General features: G+C 38.5%; 1 protein-coding gene across 1 annotated transcript in view; it reads right to left on the minus strand.

The window, feature by feature from the left end:
- Positions 1 to 21,344, minus strand: part of TRHDE (thyrotropin releasing hormone degrading enzyme) — a gene marked incomplete at its 5' end in the record, with an annotated part of 227,475 nt that overhangs the window by 123,562 nt on the left and 82,569 nt on the right. Inside the window, 2 exons of the mRNA XM_009273209.2 lie at positions 1,859 to 1,972; positions 7,885 to 8,039. Of these exons, the coding sequence (XP_009271484.2) occupies positions 1,859 to 1,972; positions 7,885 to 8,039 (269 nt within the window). The remainder of the gene's footprint in view (positions 1 to 1,858; positions 1,973 to 7,884; positions 8,040 to 21,344) is intronic.

Here is a 21,344-nt window from a genome sequence, read left to right on the forward strand (position 1 = left end):
TGGTTTAGTGGGCGTGGTGGTGTTGGGTCGACGGTTGGACTCGATGATCTTAGAGGTCTTTTCCAACCTCAATGATTCTATGATTCTATGATTCTATGATTTTTATATCAAAGGCCAATGATATCCAAAGCTTTATGAAAAGTTTATGTCTACGTTCTTTTTAATTTAAGGAAAATCTTGACAGATGAGTATTTTTTCAGGCACAGCAATATTACTGTGGTTTAATTCTAATTTATACAGCACGTGTCTGATTTCCCAGTTTAACTGTCATACCTTGTTCAACTCACTCGTTTTGCCCATATTCTGCTAAGACTCCAGGATTTCACGTGATGGGCATGTCATTTGCATAACAGTGAACATTATATTCATTCCACAGAAATCTCAAGCAAATATTCTATATTCCGAATGACTTCTAAAGCAAAGTTATTCTGGATTTGTTAAACCGATTATGTGAAGAACAAATGACTGATGATTTGAAGATAAAATTCAGTGTATAAACGTTGTCATCTATGACATTTCACTATGCTAAAATCATAAAGGCCTGCCAGATTTCACTGCATTCATAATTAGAATCATTACATTGTAATTCAGGATGTGTTTTTCATTAAGATGAGAAGAATGAGTTTTAATACAGCCAAAGCCAGGTAAACCCAATAAGCCTACCTATGCAAGACAGATGTCAGTTCAGATAAACATTTATTTTCCTTTTCATAATGCAATTATAAACCAAAATTGACACCTGGTAGAAAAAATTAAAATACTACGAAGAATTCAAACTTCACAAGAAGCATACCTAAAGCAAGAATACCTATATACAACTATTTTAAAAAATTAGCTTTAACTCATAGCACTTTCATTTCATGGCACACAAAAGTTAATGGGATAAGAATACCCAATAAATCACCCAAAAATGGGGAAAAATATTTCAGAAGTTACTATGCAAGAGTTTAAGCAAAACATTCAAGCTACAACAAATCTCTATCAGGTAATCTGTATTCATAACAAGTATTTTGCCACATATTTAAACATGTAAACGCAAAAGGATAGTAAACAGAAAAATTTCTCCAAAGGACAATAAAATCTATATAGCAACCTTCAACATGGTCTCACACACAATTTCCTTGTCTTCAGGTCTCGTATCTCTTATTTTCCTTATAAGCATAATATTTCTAGACTACAGCGGCTGATATAAACTGGGACCTAACTAGGTATGATATGATTTAACAGAAAGACTCCAAAAGAATGTCCCAGCATGGCCTTCCCAGTTTGCCCTCAGAGAGGTCCAGTATTTGCACACCAGTTGACAAAACACGTCCAACTGTGTACAGCTAGAAATCATACTGAAACCTGGATTCTCAATTAACTTACCCCATGTTAACTTAGTATGTACTGCTAGATGGCCAAATAATAGCAGGAAGATAAAAAGAGTAAACTTAGGGAGAGAACAGAATACTGTAAGAAAAAATACGCTTAGTTTTACAGTATGTTTTAGCCAAACATTTCTTCCCAATTTATCTTGTATTTGTGGATAAAATTCAATATTCTGAATATTTTCAAAAATGGTCAATGTTAAATCATAACTGCTTTAATCCAAAATGTTTCTGAGCAGACAGAGAGTAATTTTAATGTTGGCTTGTGATAGACATGACCTTATTTCTTTTTGTAATAAATTGCAGATTACACTTTTGGAATGCTGTCAAATTATTTCACACCTAGTGATTTTGCTTCATTGGACATCCGATACTCACATGCATCATTTGGTATTTTTCAGCAGTCCCTGTCTATAACAAAAGCCAGAGTGTAACAGCAGAGCAACTTTTCTGGGAGTCTCCAAATTAACAAAATAAAACTGACTTACCATGTTCCACCCTGGGTAGAGGTAGTCTGTCCCAACAAATTCAAAATAGTGAGCAAAACCTTCTTTCAACCACACATCCTCCCACCAAACTGGAGTTACAAGGTCACCAAACCACTGCAAAGAAAGTTCAAATAAACAACCTTTAGGAAACCATGTTTGCATACATCTCATTTATACAGAACACTTTCTTCACAAGTTTTAATAAAAACAGTAGTATATACCACCCACTGAAACTCATTAACTGTTTTTTTTATGTACTAATGAATTAAGCCTTTACAGGATGCACAAGTTACTGAAGTAAAATATTAGAAAAGAACAAGCAGGGGAAAAGAAGCATTGAGGATGTATTTACAGTGTCTACTTTAGTTATCTAAAGTAGATGCTCACCTAGGTTTAAGGGACTAACATACACAATGGACAGAAAAAGGCTTCTAACTCGAGTAATCTGACTCGTTACCTGGAAACTTCACTATGTATAGTGCAAATCTTGAAAAACTGGGAACACAATCTCCATACCCCAGACCAAAATTTTAGCATTTCTTCCTCCACAATGTCTGCCCACTAAGATTTACAATACTACTGATGCTCCATTCATTGGCCTGTTTCCTAAGGAAAGCCGTTTCATGCAGTCATACCATCTCTCTGTGGGTAGGACTCAGAGGCCTAAGAGCAGGTAGCTGATGCCACTTAAAGAACATCCTAGGGTATCTGAGATACCCACACAGGCCTAGGAAATTTCATACAGGACTTACAGGAGATCTGCAGCCTTCCCAAACAGCAACCAGAGGCAGAGGGTATCTAAAACGGCACTGGCCACCTACGTTTATGCAAAAGAACCCTACTGAGCTGACTGCCTTTCCCGTTTCCCCCAGGTCACTCTTGAATTTCCCCACTGACTTCAATCTAATTTAGAAAGAAGGACAGAGATCTCAAAGATAATTAAACTCCTACAAAAGTACATGAAGATCAGCAGCTGAAAAGAGGCGAAGGACCTAAACTGAAGGCAAGGCAAGAACGCCGCCATTAGATACTCTGCTCAGTAGCCGCCAACAGCCACAAACCTGTAACGGTACAGGACGTGTGGGTGTCAGAGGAATTTTAGACAGAGCTGGGATGATCATTGGAAGAGGAATGAGGACAAAAATTCAAAGGAAATCAGGCGTCATCAATTCTTCTGCTGATGGATGACCCTGTTTAAATTATTGTAATGGCCCTGTGCAACCTGGATCATCGTAACACCAGCGGTAAGAGCAGAAACACATATGCTATTATGAAAACATATTTCATACTCTCTGTAGCATCTTTTTTGCCAAACAAATACCAAAACTTTATTTCAGTAAAATTCTCTGCCAGTTTTTTTCTTAATGTGATAAGAAATGAGATTAATTCATAATCAACACAGATAATTTTGAGCTTTCATGGAGTAGTAAGCTCTGAAAATACACAGAAAGGGAGCAGCAAATAAGTATTCCAGAGGGAGAGACTCATGTCAGAGCAGAGGAGCTGCTGCTGACATTGTAATGAGAGTGGGGAACGAATGAAAGCGGAGTTAACCAGTAAGCGGTTTGCTTTCATGACAGTTGGCTTATTTGAAGGCTTTGTCTGGGACCTGAATGAAAGGTCTCGCTTTTGTGCATGTCTTTGTGGAGTGAGAATAGCACCAAGGAAGGATCAATGCTGCGACGAGGATCTGTAGTGAAGTGAACACAGGGGCTCCAAAGAACAGACTACAGAAACTGAGATTACCAGATTGCCACACAATGTTCAGTAAATAGGATTTGAACAAAAAAATGAAGTGAAATGTGACAATGAATGTCACTGACAACCAACTTAAGAATTTAGGGAGAAAAGATGAGGTTGACAAAAGTCATATACACACACTAAGTGAAACCAAACTTAATGGACACTCAGTGATCATAATCTAGTTGAATGCTATCAATAAATTAACTCTCTACAGGACCAATAGAGATAGATCCTGATCTTAAGAACATTTAACTGAAAAGACAAAGAAACACTGGAAATGCATTCATATAGATAATGCACTTTTCACAGTTTGAAATGTTAGAGTAGCATACCACCAGAAGAGTATGAAAGTTATATTTATACTAGAATAGGTTGATTAAATGATTTCTAATGACAGAGACTAAACACAATAGCACAGAGATTATCTCTTGAATTACAAGAGGACTGCTGAACAAATATGAAACCAGTAACAGTCATGGTATGCTATGACTATTCAGAGAGAGATTTAAAAAAATAAAGGTTGTAAAGTTCATAATACATCCTCCTGTTAACTCAAAAGAATTAATAACATTAATTTATGATGTCACAAAAGAGCATTTCTTATACTCCTTTGTGAGTTTTCCAGGTTTATTTATTAATGATACAATTAAAAGTATTCGTTTAATTATCCACCTAAAGGAAGAAGTGTTTTACAGGCTGTGTAAAACAGCATGTGATACCAATATGAAAATGTAGGGAATTTGCTTAACTCGTCTTGAATAGTATCAGAGATAGTTATGAATGTCAGAGACAGAGCAGTCCCAGAGACTGCAATTAAAGAAGCCAAATCCTCCAGCAGAAAGGTGCTATCACCTTCCTAGGTGTTACATGTATGAAAGGAAAACATTCAGTAAAGCACTTCATTTATGTAATTGTTTATTTACTTATTTGTGTATTTGACCATAGACACTATTTGCCTGGAGTGAAGATCATTACTTCTTTTCATTTTGGAAAAGAAAAATGAATTGAAATGTATTGATTACATAAATTTCTCATCTCCCTCGGGTATTATGTTCAGCCTGACATGCAGAAGGCACTTATTTTACAAACACACTGAAAGGACGCTCTTTCCTTTATGCTTTCTTTACAGATTATTAAAAAAACATTGATTTAGGAATTTTTAATTTTCTTTCTGCTTTCATGCCTCTTTAACTCAATCTGTCACACCAAGTTTTGTGCTCAGGTGGGAAAACTATCAGAAAAAAATCACAGTGCATAAATTCAAATGACTCTTTCTTCAAAGGCTGTAGGTGGGACTGATCTGTGATATGCATCTAAAACTGATGATTACCTTAACAGAATTATTTCAATAAATTATGGTAATTATTTCGAGCTATCAACTTAAGCTGCTAGAAATATGTGTGTTTTGACCGATATCTCATTTGTGTTTTGGGGCTTGGAGGAGAAGCTTTTATGCCGATACATTCCATCATCCAATTATAAATTTAACTAAATATATAAAATGTTCTAAAAGAACGCTCAAGCAGAAATATCAAGCACCAGCAACCTACCAAATTACTAAAATAAAGCTACCCGTGTAACTTTAATGTGTCCCTCCTAAAACATGTACCTGAAATAAATATCTGGTCAAGCATTACAAAGTCACCTGTGAAGAAATTGGGCATAAAATTCTTTCTTACACGCTTTTTACCTGTATTTTGACAACCACCTTCTGCAATTCTGTCTCTCATTTTCTATCTGTCCTGAACACTGTGCCCAAGCATTAATACCCAGCAGGTTTGGGAATTCCGATTTTAAACAGTCATATCTAAAGGTAACAATCCCAATTCTTTATATTCATCTGATTTTTATAATCTTGGGAACAACATTAGCAAAGCAATTGCTGTGTTACTCTAAGTAATAAGGGTCTCATACAGGTCAGTTTGCTACATGGTCAGATATGTTCTGTAAGTCTTAAAGTCATGGGTTTAAAATCAGGGGAAATAGGACAATGATACAATTCTTCAGAAAAAGAAAAAAATGTATTTTAGGAAAATGTATTTTAGGAGAGTTTCCTTTCCTCTTACCTGAAACTTTAAAAAATCGATAAATAAAAAGTAGAGCTGGAGATGTGGATTCTACTTTTGGCTGCGCCAGAAGTGATTTTGGTTAATGTCTGTTATTCTGTGTGTAAAAATGAGTGAAGGGGAGGAATATTCATGTGCCACCCCAGGTTAGCAGGTGAGATGACGCACAGCAAAAGAGGATGAAAAATGCAGTGAATAATTAACAATTAAATAGCAGAGACAAGAGATCCTGGACCCGACCTGGTCTCAGTTCAATACACTTTCAGCTAAACTAGTATTGTTTACAGTTCCTGCTCTATGCTATCCACAGCTAAAGTTTCCTTGAGGGGCTCCTGACTATGGTAAGATAAAAGCAGAAAAAAATGGTTAAATGAAGACAATACTGTGATGGAGGTGCTAGACAGTGTTTTGTGGCTTGTATTTTTGGAGGGTTTCTCTCTTTAATCTTTATTTGCAGATGAATAATCCATATTCTCTGTGACTCAATTCTGCATCTAAAAAGTAGAAATAATATTTCTTCCACCTGAATATTTTCTATCTTGTCTAGTTATCCAGTGAAGCAGCTGAGCAAGGACCTGATCTGCATGGTACTAAAACAGAAACTGCAGCAACATGAATGGAGGAAGATACTTTTAATTAAGTGAACAGCACTGGAAGTCATATCAACATGGACACCAAGTAAACCTTCTGATTTGCAATTTTAAGGTCACTTAAAAGCACTCTATGACCGCATTGCTACCCTAAAATAAATTCAAATATAATTTTCACCCGCTTCATGATCCTCTGATATTCCCAAAACAATTTAAAAAGGCTTCGGTTTCAATGAGAATCAAATAAACAAACTTGGCAAGTTACTGATGTGATAATTGCCCACATCTGAAGTATAAATTGCTTTGGAAGCAGAGGAAATTATTAAAGTGGTGCAAAGAATAACTGGAAGTAATGGAATGACTTCAGAAAAAGGAAGACTTAAGCTGAACGCTAGGAAAAAGTCATTGACCATCAGATTTAATCAAAAGGTTTTAAGGGAAGTGGCATAACACTGTAATCAGGAACACTGAACCCGGCACTACAAAACGCACCACACAGAAGAATCTAATACTAACAGGAGCCAGGATTTGGTGACCTAATATGTGTTTTCCACACCTGATTCCTAAGGCACTGTAATTTTTCTAGCTGAACAGCATGCTACTTATTGTACTGCACAATCAAGAGCATGTAACAAAATCAGATGATCATATTGAGAACAAACCGGCAATAACTTTCAATAAAAATTTCATGTTGTAGTTGAGGACTTCATCGACAGATTTAATGTGAAACATGAATATGAACCAAACATTATTGCTTCCAGGTTCATCTACCAGAACTTCATTACAAAGGCTCCCTTTTATATGGTACTTTTTATTTGCAGAAAATGTTAAGAATTTGCATTGCCTTTTAAAGAATACTGTGTAAAGTCACAGATGTAAGCCATGCTGATTACACAGTAGGATTTCATTCATTTTAACCTGAAGGCTATAATTATGACTCTTATGAGTGCAAAAAAGGGTTTCCTGCCCCTGTAGCAAATTTCTTAAATAACATTTGCATTCAACTCAATATTACTCAACACTTGTAATGTGTTTAGTTTGAGATAAGAAGATGGAAGAAATGTAAATTAAATTGTAATATGGGTTTAATACAAGGTTTCCTTATTGATACAAAAGTTTCTGTACACATAGAGACTCGATTATCCACCATCAGTGAACAGAGGGTCAATACCAAATTAAAAAAAATTTGAAAAGAAAAAGAAAATTGAAGTATGGGTATAGGTGACGGAAGAAGATGACTACCAAACTGATTTCAGCCAAAACATTTTTTGACATGAACATGAAACTCAGCATGAATCTGCTATAGTTCTGCAATAAATCATTTTCTACAATTATCAACGTGTTTAGTCTACACACCAACAACACACTCACACGCAAACATACAGAATATAATCATACAGAAGATAGGTAAGTTGTTCATTGCTACTAATTTTCTCTTCTATCCCCATCTTGAGTCTTCCCAGTTTCTGCATTGTAGTGACATGTCTTACAGATGCCCGTATTATTTGGACTCCAGTTACAATAAAAGTTGCAACTGTCTATGTGATCAACACACATTCATTTTCAGTTTTGAAAAGGAAGGCATGGTTTCCGATATTAATATCAAATATCTGAACACATTTAGTACCTGATGACATAGCTCATGTACAATGACCATGGTGACATCCAGGAGGTATGATATAGAAGAAATGCTTGGATCTAGCAGTATCCTTTGCTCCACAAAAACACTCAGTCCCCAGTTCTCCATAGCAGCATATGGATGCTTAGGCACAGCTAACAGATCTAGAAATAGAAAAAACACGTTAACTCCTTGTGGGAGCTACTATGCTGAAGAGCTATTGTAAGTAAGGCCATAAATGATCACTAAAAGCATTTTAAATAACACACATGTAAAAAACCAAACTTAATTTCAGCTCTCTAGTAATGTTATTTAACATTAATAAAATATTCATTTTTTATCTTATGCCACTATCCATTCACACATGATTAACATGCTATTGCTTAAACACAGTACTTACTATTTCTAATTGAAGTTTTCTATACAGAATCCAGCTTACAATACCTTGTTGATTTACTTCTGGGTTTGATACTGCTTCTCATGTCTACTATACCATGCAAATGTAGTAACACAGACTTTTACCACAAGTATTTTTTATCTTTTCATTAAAGTGACTACTTTATGAACATCTTACACATTAAACTGTATGTAAGGACTGACATTGAGGGGTGCATTGAAGAAACACTGTTTCATAACAACCAGAAAGACGGCAAACTGTTCAGAATCACCAGTTCTTACAAAACAAGGCATCTTTCACTGTGCACTATTGCTAGCATGCTTCCTCTGAGAACAGGACTGCTTACAGCCACCTCTCAGCCCGGCAGGCTGGAACAATGGTGCCATACACAACTTCAGGAGTATTACTTCAGTTTTGTATTCAGTAAGTGGCAAATATTAGGAAGAAGATGGGAAGGTCCTTCGTCAGGTAAAAAAAAAGCGGTGCGGAATTTCTCTCAGTGGCATGAGGTTGAACAAGACAATATTACAATGTCCACCCATGTGTTAGAAAAATCGTACTGCGGAATATTGAGAAGGAACTAAAATTGATTATCATTCTGGAAATAAATCCAAAATTACAGTAAATTGACATCGGGAATAAACAAATACACAATGCTGCTTCATGGCAAAAACATCTGAAAGAGCCCAGAAACAACTTGTATGTCTACAAGAAGCCCAGTGCAACCTGTGTACAAATCAGCCAGAATTTTGGAAGCTACACTGTCACATCAGCATGGTGCTCCCTCCAGTCAAACTAATTAGCCTGGCTTCTTAATTAATTAGCCTGGCTGCCACACTCCTCTCATTTGGCTGTATTACTTCTGGTTCCAAAGCTAGTTCATTCACAGTTAACACAAGTATTCCTAGGTGGTACTTCACTGGGTGGGATGAAAGGTCTCTGGGTTGACTTCCTAACCCGAAGAAGAAAAATTCTGACCTGCTTATTCTAAATAATACTCTAAATTATATCACAGCACTGACACATCTCCTAAGTTTGTCTATTTTGGCTTGCTGATACGTGTGGTGGAATTGGCTTGGCAAACAACCTGACAGCAGGAGCTCTACTTCAGGATTCACAGGAAGTTGCCACTGAAATATCAGGAACGGAGAACTTGGATATATTCCAGCACTCCCAAAAAGGGCCTGCTGCAAGAAGCATAAAAATACCAGCCTTCTCGCGGAAGCACAGAGAGAGTCTAGCAGCTACTTCCAAATACAAGCAAACTGAAAATACCCAAATTGCAAACAGAGACATACTACAAATGGTAAAGAATAAATATTTTATATAAAGGCAGACACTAGAACAAGAGCCTAATTAAAGAAAATAAAGGAAAAATCCAAAACATGGTGTTCAAGATTAGACATGCAAGTAAATTCAAAATTACATGCTTTCCTTTTCTTCTTCAGTTGAAGCTCGAACTGTAAAATTTTTTTTTTAATAACTGCAATTTGTTATAAATGACATGCAAAATGAAAAACTCCTGTCTGCTATACAAAGAAGGGATGAGGATGAAAAAAAAAGGACACAAAGGCTACTGGGTGAAATCACTGAAGTTAATGGCAAATCTTCATTAACATTAAACCGGGCTTTCTCCCATTCTCAACTCTGTAAAGAAAGCTGTAGCTTCTCCTACAGCGATTAAACTTTCCTCCAAAAAGCATCTTCAGAAGAAGAATACAGAGAGAGTCTGTTCTTATTCACACCAATTAAGTTTTCAGCAATTCCCCTCTAATAAGCAAAGCGACACCAAAATAGAACTAGCACGAAAGTAAAAACAGTTCCCTACTTTTAACTGATCCTTTTGTTTCTCTCCTTTGGGTTCATTTGTAGTTTTTGGTCTTTCTTGCCAGTCATAATGGACAGATTTTGTCAGTGTCAGCCAGTAATAAACTGGAATAACTGTGGAACTGGGAAACAAGGGTGAGGTCTCATACGAAACACCTTTACAGGCTAATTATAGACTGTCTTTCACTACTTGTGTTATTGGTATTGGTCTGCTGGTTTAGACCAATACTTTATAGCACTGACATAGCAATAAAACTCTCCATTCTGATGGACAGCTAACTGCCTTGCAGGTAAGACAACTGCAGAGGGATATTCTAAATCACCCTCATCCAACACAGCCCCGTTGCTCTGCAAGCCTGGAAACTCCTCTCATGCACCGGCTAATGCTTAAAGGGCTTTTCTGAACAGACAAAACAAAATGTAATAGATAACCCTGTTGGTTTCCAGAACGCTAATCCTTGCATACTATGCATGAGCATACCAATAACACTGAAGAATTAAGAAGTGTACTACAACATATGAACACACTCCTACCTTTTCCTAGCGCGGAGTCTGATGCACTGCACTTTAATGCCAAAGAAGAGACTTTGTTAATCTCATGTGACTGACAGAATGGACTCTGAACATACTCGTTATCACAAAATGAGAAATCTTTTGCTTCTCATTGTCCAACTCTAAACTCTGAATGTCCAAGTCTTGGTGCTAATTCAGAAATTAAATTCTTCAGTGGTTGGTCTTGATTGCTCCACAAATTTCTACTACCTTTAAATAAAATTCCAAACACGCTTAGTTTTGTAGTAAAAGACACAATAATATATATCTTTCTCTGGGGAGTCATAAACGTTTGATTTCAGAGGAACAACATTTGATGTTCAAGTCTCAACACGAGAATTTGTATTTTCCTCTGTTTATCACACCATTAGAGCACTGAGGAAGGTATCCTGTGCTCCTGGAGGTGACATCTGTTAAGGTTTTAGTGTAATTTTTAAGGAGCAAGGTACAAAAGGAGGGATGATGACGCATGTTTTGATAGAAATATCATTCACATATTGCTGCTCAAAAGTGTTCTGCACTAACTGCAGAATGTGAACTACTGAATATATAACAGCTTGTGTGCATGCTGCATCCATTTACTCTGCACACTATTTAATTAAATTCTTTGTAAAGCACTTGTGAATGTTTGATTATGTGGATATTGCTGGGGAAATAGAAATGTGTGTTATTGCTTGCAGAGAATAATATCCTCATACATCATAAAACTGTTACTTGAGATTTCCTGATACAGCAGTGCAGAGAGTCCTGTGCACTGCTGGAATAATAGAGGGTTTCCACCTCTTGGCCTTCACAGAGACTAAATTCATGATCAAGAAGTAAAAACTATACAGCTAAAATAAAATAACCAGAAAAGCCATCAGGACAAAAACGTGTTGGAACTTCACACTAACATACTATACTGGTACAATTATTCGAATACAAGGATAGCATTTGGACGTTTTTTAAATCTATTTCTGTGTGAATCTCATGAAAAACATTTCAAGTAACAACTGTAACTGTACATAGCTCAACAGCTTCTTTTATTTCCGAACGTTTAATTAAGGTATCATAACTATGTGAGTTTACATCAAAATATAATTGTCTGACATTATTAGCAAGTGTCATCGTAGAGCAAAATAGAAATTAGCAATTTAACACCTAAGTTGGTCACAAAGCAAATCAACAATCGATGGTTTTTTAGCTTTATCTATGAACTTAGTATCTGTGCAATTTGAACAAATGATACTATTTTTCCTTTTCCCCCACTCAGTTACAGTATTTTCTAGGCACCCTTAAAAAACATTAAATTCCCCAAACCCCACAACTGAGAACATCACTCTTGCTTTAAATGAGAGCAGGGTTAGAACTGAATAGGATTAAATGCGAAACAAGATCCAATTCTCTCATGCAGAGTACCCTGAATTTGGGGGTCCTTCCCCCTCTCCTTTATCATCCTACTCTTTCACAAACATCAAAGCACCTTTTCCACCACTGTGATTCCACTATGTTTAACCACCTCGGTTTGAAGTCTGATGGGGATACTAGTATAAGAGACACACATCCTTACTATACATATGAGTGTGTGTATAAACACAGAAAGACAGACAGACATCCACATGCATGAACACATTTAGTAATATTATGTACTGCAATTTTATTTCGTTTAGCTGCTGGTTGAAATGTAACCAAGGGCTAGATCCTGCAGAACATCTGACAGTATTAAATTTCTAATACTCAGGGTGGAAAATAAAAAGCACCTACTAGGGAAAAAAAAAAAGAATGATGTCGTGATTTAACCCCAGCCGTCAACTAAGCCCCACACAGATGCTTGCTCACTCCCCCCCACTGGGATGGGGGGGGGAATCAGAAGAGGAAAAGGGAGAAAACTCGTGAGTTGAGATAAAGACAGTTTAATAGGTAAAGCAAAAGCCACACACGCAAGCAAAGCAAAACAAGGAATTCGTTCACTCCTTCCCATCGGCAGGCAGGTGTTCAGCCATCTCCAGGAAAGCAGGGCTCCATCACGCCTAACAGTTACTTGGGAAGACAAACGCCATCACTCCGAATGTCCCCCCCTTCCTTCTTCTTCCCCCAGTTTTATATTGCTGAGCATGACGTCACATGGTATGGAATATCCCTTTGGTCAGTTGGGGTCAGCTGTCCCGGCTGTGTCCCCTCCCAACTTCTTGTGCACCCCCAGCCTGCTCGCTGGTGGGGTGGGGTGAGAAGCAGAAAAGGCCTTGACCCTTTTGTGTGTAAGCACTGCTCAGCAATAACTAAAACACCCCTGTATTATCAACACTGTCTTCAGGACAAATTAAAAACACAGCCCCATCCTAGCTACTATGAAGAAAATTAACTCTACCCCAGCCAAAACCAGCACAAATAACTAACTAAATGTGTGAACAATTTCTGCAAATTTTCTGTTATCATACATGGTAAGTCTCCGAAATAAATCTGAGAGCCCTGAAACACTGCAGCTTGTGAATGAGAACATACAGTGAGAAACTTCTGTCAAGCATCTTTACACGTATTTTCCTTAATAAAACCAGGAGGCACACAGAGATAAACTGTTCACTCCATGAACTCCACGTTTTTCCCTTATAATTCCTATTTTATTACAAAAATGACATGATAAAAATAATTTGAATTTACCTACATGCCTCTCACAATGTTATTTTCATTCATTTCTTCAGAGAGACTTTCTTCAGGATTTCAGGTGTAAACTTCTAGGCTTTCTTCAGGATTTCAGGTGTAAACTTCTTGCTACTAGGTATTTCACTTTTTTGACAACAATTTCAACAAGTTAAGAGAAAGCATGGACTAGTATCAGTTTATTTTAGTCTTGAGAAATGAAAACCCAACGTGCAGTTTTGCCCTTTCCTAATGCTGCATAATACAATCAATAGCTTTATTAAATCTCTCTAAACGTCTCGTGCAATTTCCTAAATGAATGTTGTTGTACAAAAAAAAGAACTATTTACTAAAAGGGGTTATATTTCTGCCACTCAGATTCCTTAATCAAAGCCATTTCTTTTACTAAGAATAAGTAGCAGATGCTTTTCTGTAATAGAATACCATTTAGTGATTTATGCAGATTTTAAGGAACAAGCCAACTACAAAAAGTGACAGCTCTGGTTAAAAATCATTAAGTCAAACAGTAGTTATTGTAAGAAATATCCAAATTTTCTACTGATAAAGAACTACTGATAACAGTACTTATAAATATCTAAATTGGCTACCGAAAAACTTTCTTTTCTGCACTGTTTGCTTAGTATACGACAGAAAAGTTTGTGCTGGAAAACCATGTTTTCCTTGTATGTACTTTCATCCCCTTAAAAAGTTATTTGGGGGGAAAAAAAAACAAAAAAACCAAACATCCCAGGACTTGGTGAAGGCTCTCTGAAGCCAACAGGAAGGTCTCCAACTGACCGCAACAGCAGAAATGGATTTGAATGTTCACCTTGATACACTTCAAGACGCCTGATTTTCAGAAAATACTAAGTGCGTGTTTCCTGAAAAGGAAACCATTTCAGTATCTCACTTTTGGCACTTAGGACTTAGGTACCCTAAATTAGATGTCTTTTAATTATTACTTTTATGTAAACTACAACTTAATAGTATTCTTCTATCTTCTTTCACTACACGCAAAGTATTCAAACACACAGAAGTCGGAAACAACCTGGATGACAACCCCACGGGAACTCTTTGACTAACATTTCTGTTTACCCAAATGCTTATTCTGGCACCCATCAGTTTTTATCTCGGGGTCTACATCACCAATATCCTTATGCAAGCATGATACTTACCAACCCACACGGACGTTAGCCTGCAGAGTTAACACAAAGGTCTAAAACTGTGTGCCATTATTTCAGTCAAATCAAATGGCTTGTTGGAGACCCTGAGGAGAAATCACTGACACACAGCAGTTTATTGCTGGGTTTTTTATTGCTTCTTATTGCTGTACAAAGTATTACTTAACATTAACTGACATAAACAATGGATGGATTTCCAGAGTGTTTGATATGAATAGCAGATGTTTAATGCAATGTGAATACTAAAGGACCCGAGAGGGAAAAAAAATGTGGGACAGAAAGCTGGGGAGGGTAAGGGGGGGAGACTAAGCAGTAATATAGAAAGAAAAACTTTGCTATTTTTTCAAGCAACTGAGCCTTGACACTGGGTGATGGCTAGTTTACAGTTTAAGAAAATAAAATAGAAACCCATTGATTTTATTTGACATGCATATTATTAAATTGCTTTCAATTTTCATAACCCAAATCTACAGATCATTGCTTTGTTATTTCAAAGTATATCAAATGATTCAATGTTAAAATGAAAAATGAATGCAATCGCCCACTGAGACTGAATTATGTATCATCTTGGTTGTATCGATCTCTACATGAACAATGCTTTTCTTTTAAATAATACCTGGACAGATCATTATGAATTGCTGCACAGTAACAAACAAGGAAAAAAAAAACCTTTCACAAAGTTTCTTTATTAATATAAACCTTTCTTCCCAGCCTTCAGTCTAATGGGGGTATTCTAAACTCTTCTTAGACATACATTAGAACAACGAGTTACATGGAACAAACCGAGACACAAACTGAAATCAGCTCAGGTTTCTGTTACTCCAAGTTATAGGGCTAGTACTTATATGTGCATCCCTTACAGTATATACACAACGGATGAACAGAGAAAATAGATTCCAACTCTCAACACCAAAAGATCTGGAGAGAGGAAAAAACAAGAAAGACTTTTGTTGCCTTCATAAATACTAACGTAAATACTAAGAGCATTGACATGATGGAAAATTGCCAACAGCCATTTTCCTACCACCAGTTAATAGAGCATGAGGATTCTACGGCTGAAAACAACACGCCACTGATTACTGAGCACTTCCAGTATGAATACTGCCGCAAAGAAAATGATTAAGTGCCACTGCCATATTCCTTCCCTTCGCTGCAAAACCGAGGTGCATGTATACAGAAAACTCCAGAAATCCATACTACTGAAGAATTATAACAATGAGGTAAAATAAATCTTTTCATCTGCCATACATAAAACTGATTTGCATCACAGTAATAAAGACATGAATGTTTCCATTAGTACAACACTCTATATACCCAGATTTACCTCTTTTATGTTTGCTTTAAAGTGAGATTGTATTCACAGGTGATGGGCAAGGTTTAGCAGTGAAAGTAGAAATAGGAATTTTAGGAAGACAGGCAGGTGTCTCAAAAATATGTATCACAACATTCCACCTGGAGATAAAATGACAATATAGCTAATCATATGCACTACATCTGAAGGCAATGTTTTTGTGGGGACTGTATCTATTTCTCTTCTCCTCTCCTCCAGAGTAAGAAGAAGGAATAAGAATGGACTGTCCTGGATAGCTCCGGAGATACTTGTTTTAAGTCTTGCTGCTTATCCTAAGCACTAAAATAAAGTTTATCTTACATTCTTATGCAAATTCTTCAGATAATATTACATTAGGATAAATTTTACTATCTTGATAAAAATATTTGCTCTCCCCTTGCTGGTTTATTAGTATAAGAGTTAAAGAAGTTATCAGAGCGCTTTTCTGATAAAAGACAGCATGTATCTATCTATTCATCAGTTTATTTAATACACCAAGAATCAATAACTTTGTCACATACCACAAAAAAAACATCATCCTGAATTCTAGAGAAACACGAATAACAGAGGACTCATTCTGTTCTCATGCAAGCCCACACTCTCCCCTCCCGACTCGTGCCTGAGGATGTAACCGCTTAAACTAAGTCTGTCATAGAATCCATATTCACCCTTACAAGAGGCTCACAGGAACATCCCGGTGGACTAAAATGTGAAAGTCAAAGCTGAACTTCTTGGTGCATTTAGATATCCTTCCTGGATTCAACTAAGTGAATTTACTCCTTCATTCTGTTCCAGGTCAGCATGGGCACAGGCTGCCAGCAATGTGCTGCACGGCTACCCATCACAGGTGAAAAATCACAGTTAAAAAGCAGGCATGCAAGACTGTGACAGAAAAAAATCAGAAAAAAATCATCCTTCTCTACACAGTTACTCCAGATTTCCCACAGTAAAATGCAGAGCCAGGACCTGAACCTCTAAGAAGCTTCGCTTCCCTGGCACAGGAAGGCCGAGCAATGGGATCCGCTCAGCCCACATCCTGGTACACAGAGGCAGGCAGTAATATGTCTCTGAATAAAGAGGGTCTTTTTAAAGCATCTTGGGCCCAGAGTTATTACTGAATCCCACATGATTATCAGCGGGGGGTGGGGGTGGAGGGGGGGAAGGAATTGAAAGAAATAAACAGGATGGAAAAGAGCAGCTGAAACCTCCACCAGAGCTGAAAATCTCTCTGAACATGGAAAACAATGGGAAGAGATGGAAATGGTGCTTTATTCTGCTCCTGGAAGCAATAGGTACTAGCGAAGAGAAAGACAATAATTAGAAAGTAGCCTTATTTCTGACAGTTGTGGTTTCACATATACTTGAAGTGTTTAATAGTTTCAATTAACTCAGAAAGTAGAACCCAAACATGAAAATGTGTTACAAAAATGGAAGAATACTACAAACCATGTAAAAATAAAACTCTAGAAAGATATGTTTTTAATCTGAAGTTACAAAAGAAAAGTGACACACTAAAGAGAGGCTGGGGACTGATACAAACTGAACTGTACTACTGAAGTTTGGCAAGAAGCTAACGAGCTGAGAATGGAAGAGGTTGTGACAGACCTGGGACAACTACTTCAACAACAGACTACCAGGAGACTCAGAAAGAAGGAAAAGCAGAGCCTGACAAACAACAGGAGTCATCCAGTCCAGAACAAAGTTTATAGAGATCGGACAGATCTCTGACACAGTGAGTAAGATTGATAATCCAATATCCCACCAGAAATGAAACCTGAGACAGAAAATCATGCAGAGCTCAGAGAGCATGTGGAGCTGCACACGCAATGACAGTCTGGACAAGCGACAGTCCTCTTCAGCGTGGGGGGAAGAAATACTGGAAAGGTGATGGATTAAATCTCTTCCCTCCACCGATGGGGTGACAATATTGACAAAGGGGATGATGACAGCAACACCAACTCCTATTAGTATTTCCTGGGTACTTTTATGATACACAGATGCCCTAGGGTGTGGTATTGCTACACTTTTGTATAAAATATGCCTTGTTAGTTCCCTTAAATCATATTTAAGCCAAAAGGTCAAAAATCAGTAATAAATTTTATCAGTAACTTTCAAAACAGACAACACTGTAACGAATGCTTACAAAAGTTACCACCAAATAGATAAAATCTATGTTTAATGTATTTACACTGATCCATACTTACATCCATATTGAGCTGGTACTGAAAAGTGGGCAATCACAGCTCTGGTCCTTGTGCACACCTTATGTTTCATGTTTTCTCTATCATCGAAAAATTATTCAGAAGTTCTGGTCTGAGAATTCATCTGCAAGAGATTAACTTCTCATGGAGCACTTTCAGGTGCACTCCTCCACTCTTAGATCTTCGTATTCCTGCACGTCCCTTGGTTAAACCACAGCAGGCTTTTACCAATCTCACCTTTTAAATGTTCCTGGGATCTAAACAGACTTAATCTTTCATCCTGACTCATTCTGTTTTCCCCATCTTCGAGGCACAGTCTGTCCATTTTTCTTAACAGCGGTTGTTCACTTCCTTAGATATGCAAATATCTGTTTGTTACACTAGAAATTATCTTCCATACTAAACTGGCTGGTAAGCAGCTTCTTACTTCAATGACTTCAGTGAGGGGATAAAAACATTTCCCCCTCCCTTTGGTAATTCATCTGCATTTTTCAGTGTGTAATGTGACCTCCACTGGAGCTTACATTCTGTATCAATCTTCACCTGCGTTATACAAAGTTCTAAATAGAAGAAAATGTATGCAGCTCATTACTGGCTGCTAACTGAGACCAGTAATGCTAACACACCAGTAATGAATCACTTTGGGATAGCAGTGGGCTTGCAGCAACTGATCCACATGGCAGCCTCACTGCTCTCTAAGTCACAGAGCAGAGTAAGACAACATAAAGAAGGTATGTCTTCCCTTGCTTTTGCACAAGCAAGAACCCATGTAAAATTGGAACTTTTTTTTTATTGCCAACAAGGGGAGAGATTTTGAGAGACCACTGATGTTAAATATTTCTATGTTAGATGAATACACAATATTCTGGCAGATGCCATTTGAAAAGGTTATGCATTCATCTTGGGATGGCACAGACAGGGTATCAAGTTTTACACACTAACACTTCATCTGGGAAAAAACACGAATAGAGAGTGGCAAGAGGCTCTGGACAACTTTGGAAAGATTAAAAAAAAGCCGAGCTAAAACTAAACCAAAAAAAAAAAGGCATAAAGGGCATACAATGGAAGTACTGCACTAGAAGTACAGAGAGCTTTTAATCCACAAAGGTGCACAGGCAAATCACAAGGACAGCATTATCATCATGTATAGACAATAGAAAAGATACCAAGATTTCTTGGAATAATGAATTAGGCAACCAAATTTGTGCCCAATGTAGTTTTTTTAATGAGCAACTACTGTAAGCACTACTGAGAAATCCCATTTACAGACATCAGAAAAGTCCTTGAAAAGGCAACAAGAACTGAAAGAGTTAGATAAAGAGATGTCCCTGTAATCCCACAGCCAATTCAGAAACAGTGTGACAGAAAACAGAACTAAATTCTTCAAGTACCTTTAACATGGCATCAGTGCAGTGCTCTAACAGAATCACAGAATGGTTGAGATTGAAAGGGACCTCTGGAGGTCATCTTGTGAGACTCCCCTGCTCAAGCAGGGCCACCAAGAGCCAGTTGCCCAGGATGGTGTGCAGACAGCTTTTGAGTATCTCCAAGGATTGAGACTCCACAATCTCTGGGCAACCTGTGCCAGTGCTCGGTCACCCTCACTGAAAAAAAAGTGTTTCCTGGTGTTCAGGAGGAACCTCCTGTGTTTCAGTTTGTGTCCACTGCCTCTTGTCCTGTCATTGGGCACCACTGAAAAGAACCTGGCACCATCTTCCTTGCACCCTCCCTTCAGGTATTTATACACATTGATGAGATCCCCCCTGAGCCTTCTTTCCCAGGCTGACCAGCCCCAGCTCTCCCAGCCTCTCCTCATAGGAGAGATGCTCCAGTCCCTTAATTGTCCTTGTGGCCTTTCACTGGACTTTCTCCAGTGTGTTCACATCTCTTGCACTGTAGAGCCCAGAACCGGACACAGCACTCCAGGTGTGGCCTCACAAGTGCTGAGTAAAGGAGAATGATCACATCCCTTGACCTGCTAGCAACACTCCTAATGCAGCCCAGGACACCATTCACCGTCTTTGCTGTGAGGGCACAGTGCTGGCTCACGGTCAACTTCGTGTCCACAAGCTCCTTTCTGAAAAGCTGCTTTCCAGTTTGTTGGCCCCCAGCATATACTGGTGCATGGGGTTGTTTCTCCCTAGGCACACGACTCTGCACTTCCCTTTGTTGGACTTCATGAGGTTCTTGTCAGCCCATTTCTCCAGCCTGTTGAGGTCCCTTGGATGGCAGCATAACCCTCCAGTGTATTAGCCACTCCTCCCAGTTTTGTGTCATCTGCAAACCTGCTGAGGGTACACCCTGCCCCACCATCCAGATCATTAATGAAGATGTTGAACAGGACTGGACCCAGCATTGACCCCTTGGATACGCTGCTAGTGACTGGCCTCCAACTAGACTTCGTGCCACTAATCATCACCGTCTGGGCCCAGCTGTTCAGAGAGTTTTCAATCCACCTTACTGTCTGTTCATCTAGCTCATACTTATCAGCTTCTCTACGAGGATCTTATGGCAGACAGCATCAAAGACCTTACTAAAGTCCAGGTAGGCAATATCCACTGCTCTCCCCTCACCTACCAAGCCAGTCATTTCATCATAGAAGGTTATCAGGTTGGTCAAGCATGACTTCCCCTTGGTCAATCCATGCTGACGGCTCTCAGTCACCTTTTTGTCCTTCATGTGCATAGAAATGGCTTCCAAAATTAGTTGTTCCATCACCTTCCCAGAGACTGGGGTGCGGCTGACTAGCCTGTAGTCCTCCTTCTGAGTCCTCCTTCTTGTCCTTCTTGAAGATAGGGGTGACATTTGTTTTCCTCCAGTCCTCAGGTACCTCTCCCAGTCACCACAGTCTTTCAAAGATAATCTAATGAATTCGTTCATGAATTGGCAGGGCTCATTGAGAGGGCTTTAAACTAGGTTCGAAGGGGGGAAGGGAATAAAACCAGGCTCACTAGAGATGAGCCTAGGGGTGGCATGCCAATGCTGGGGGCAAAATCGATAGGCCAGCTCAAGTGCATCTATACCAATGCACGCAGCATGGGAGGCAAACAGGAGGAGCTGGAAGCCATTGTGCAGCGGGAGAGATATGACTTAGTCGCCATCACAGAAACATGGTGGGGTGACTCTCACAATTGGGGTGCTGCAGTGGATGGCCATAAACTCATCAGAAGGGACAGGCAAGGAAGGAGAGGCGGTGGGGTGGCCCTGGATGTTAGGGAGTGTTTTGATTGTATAGAGCTCAACGATTGTGATGATGATACGGTTGAGTGTTTATGGGTAAGGATGAGGGGGAAGGCCAACGAGGCAGATATCCTGCTGGGAGTCTGTTATAGGCCACCCAACCAGGATGAAGGGGTGGATGAAGC

This window comes from Aptenodytes forsteri, unplaced genomic scaffold (assembly GCF_000699145.1).
Source record: "Aptenodytes forsteri isolate BGI_AS27 unplaced genomic scaffold, ASM69914v1 Scaffold366, whole genome shotgun sequence".
Taxonomy (NCBI): domain Eukaryota; kingdom Metazoa; phylum Chordata; class Aves; order Sphenisciformes; family Spheniscidae; genus Aptenodytes; species Aptenodytes forsteri.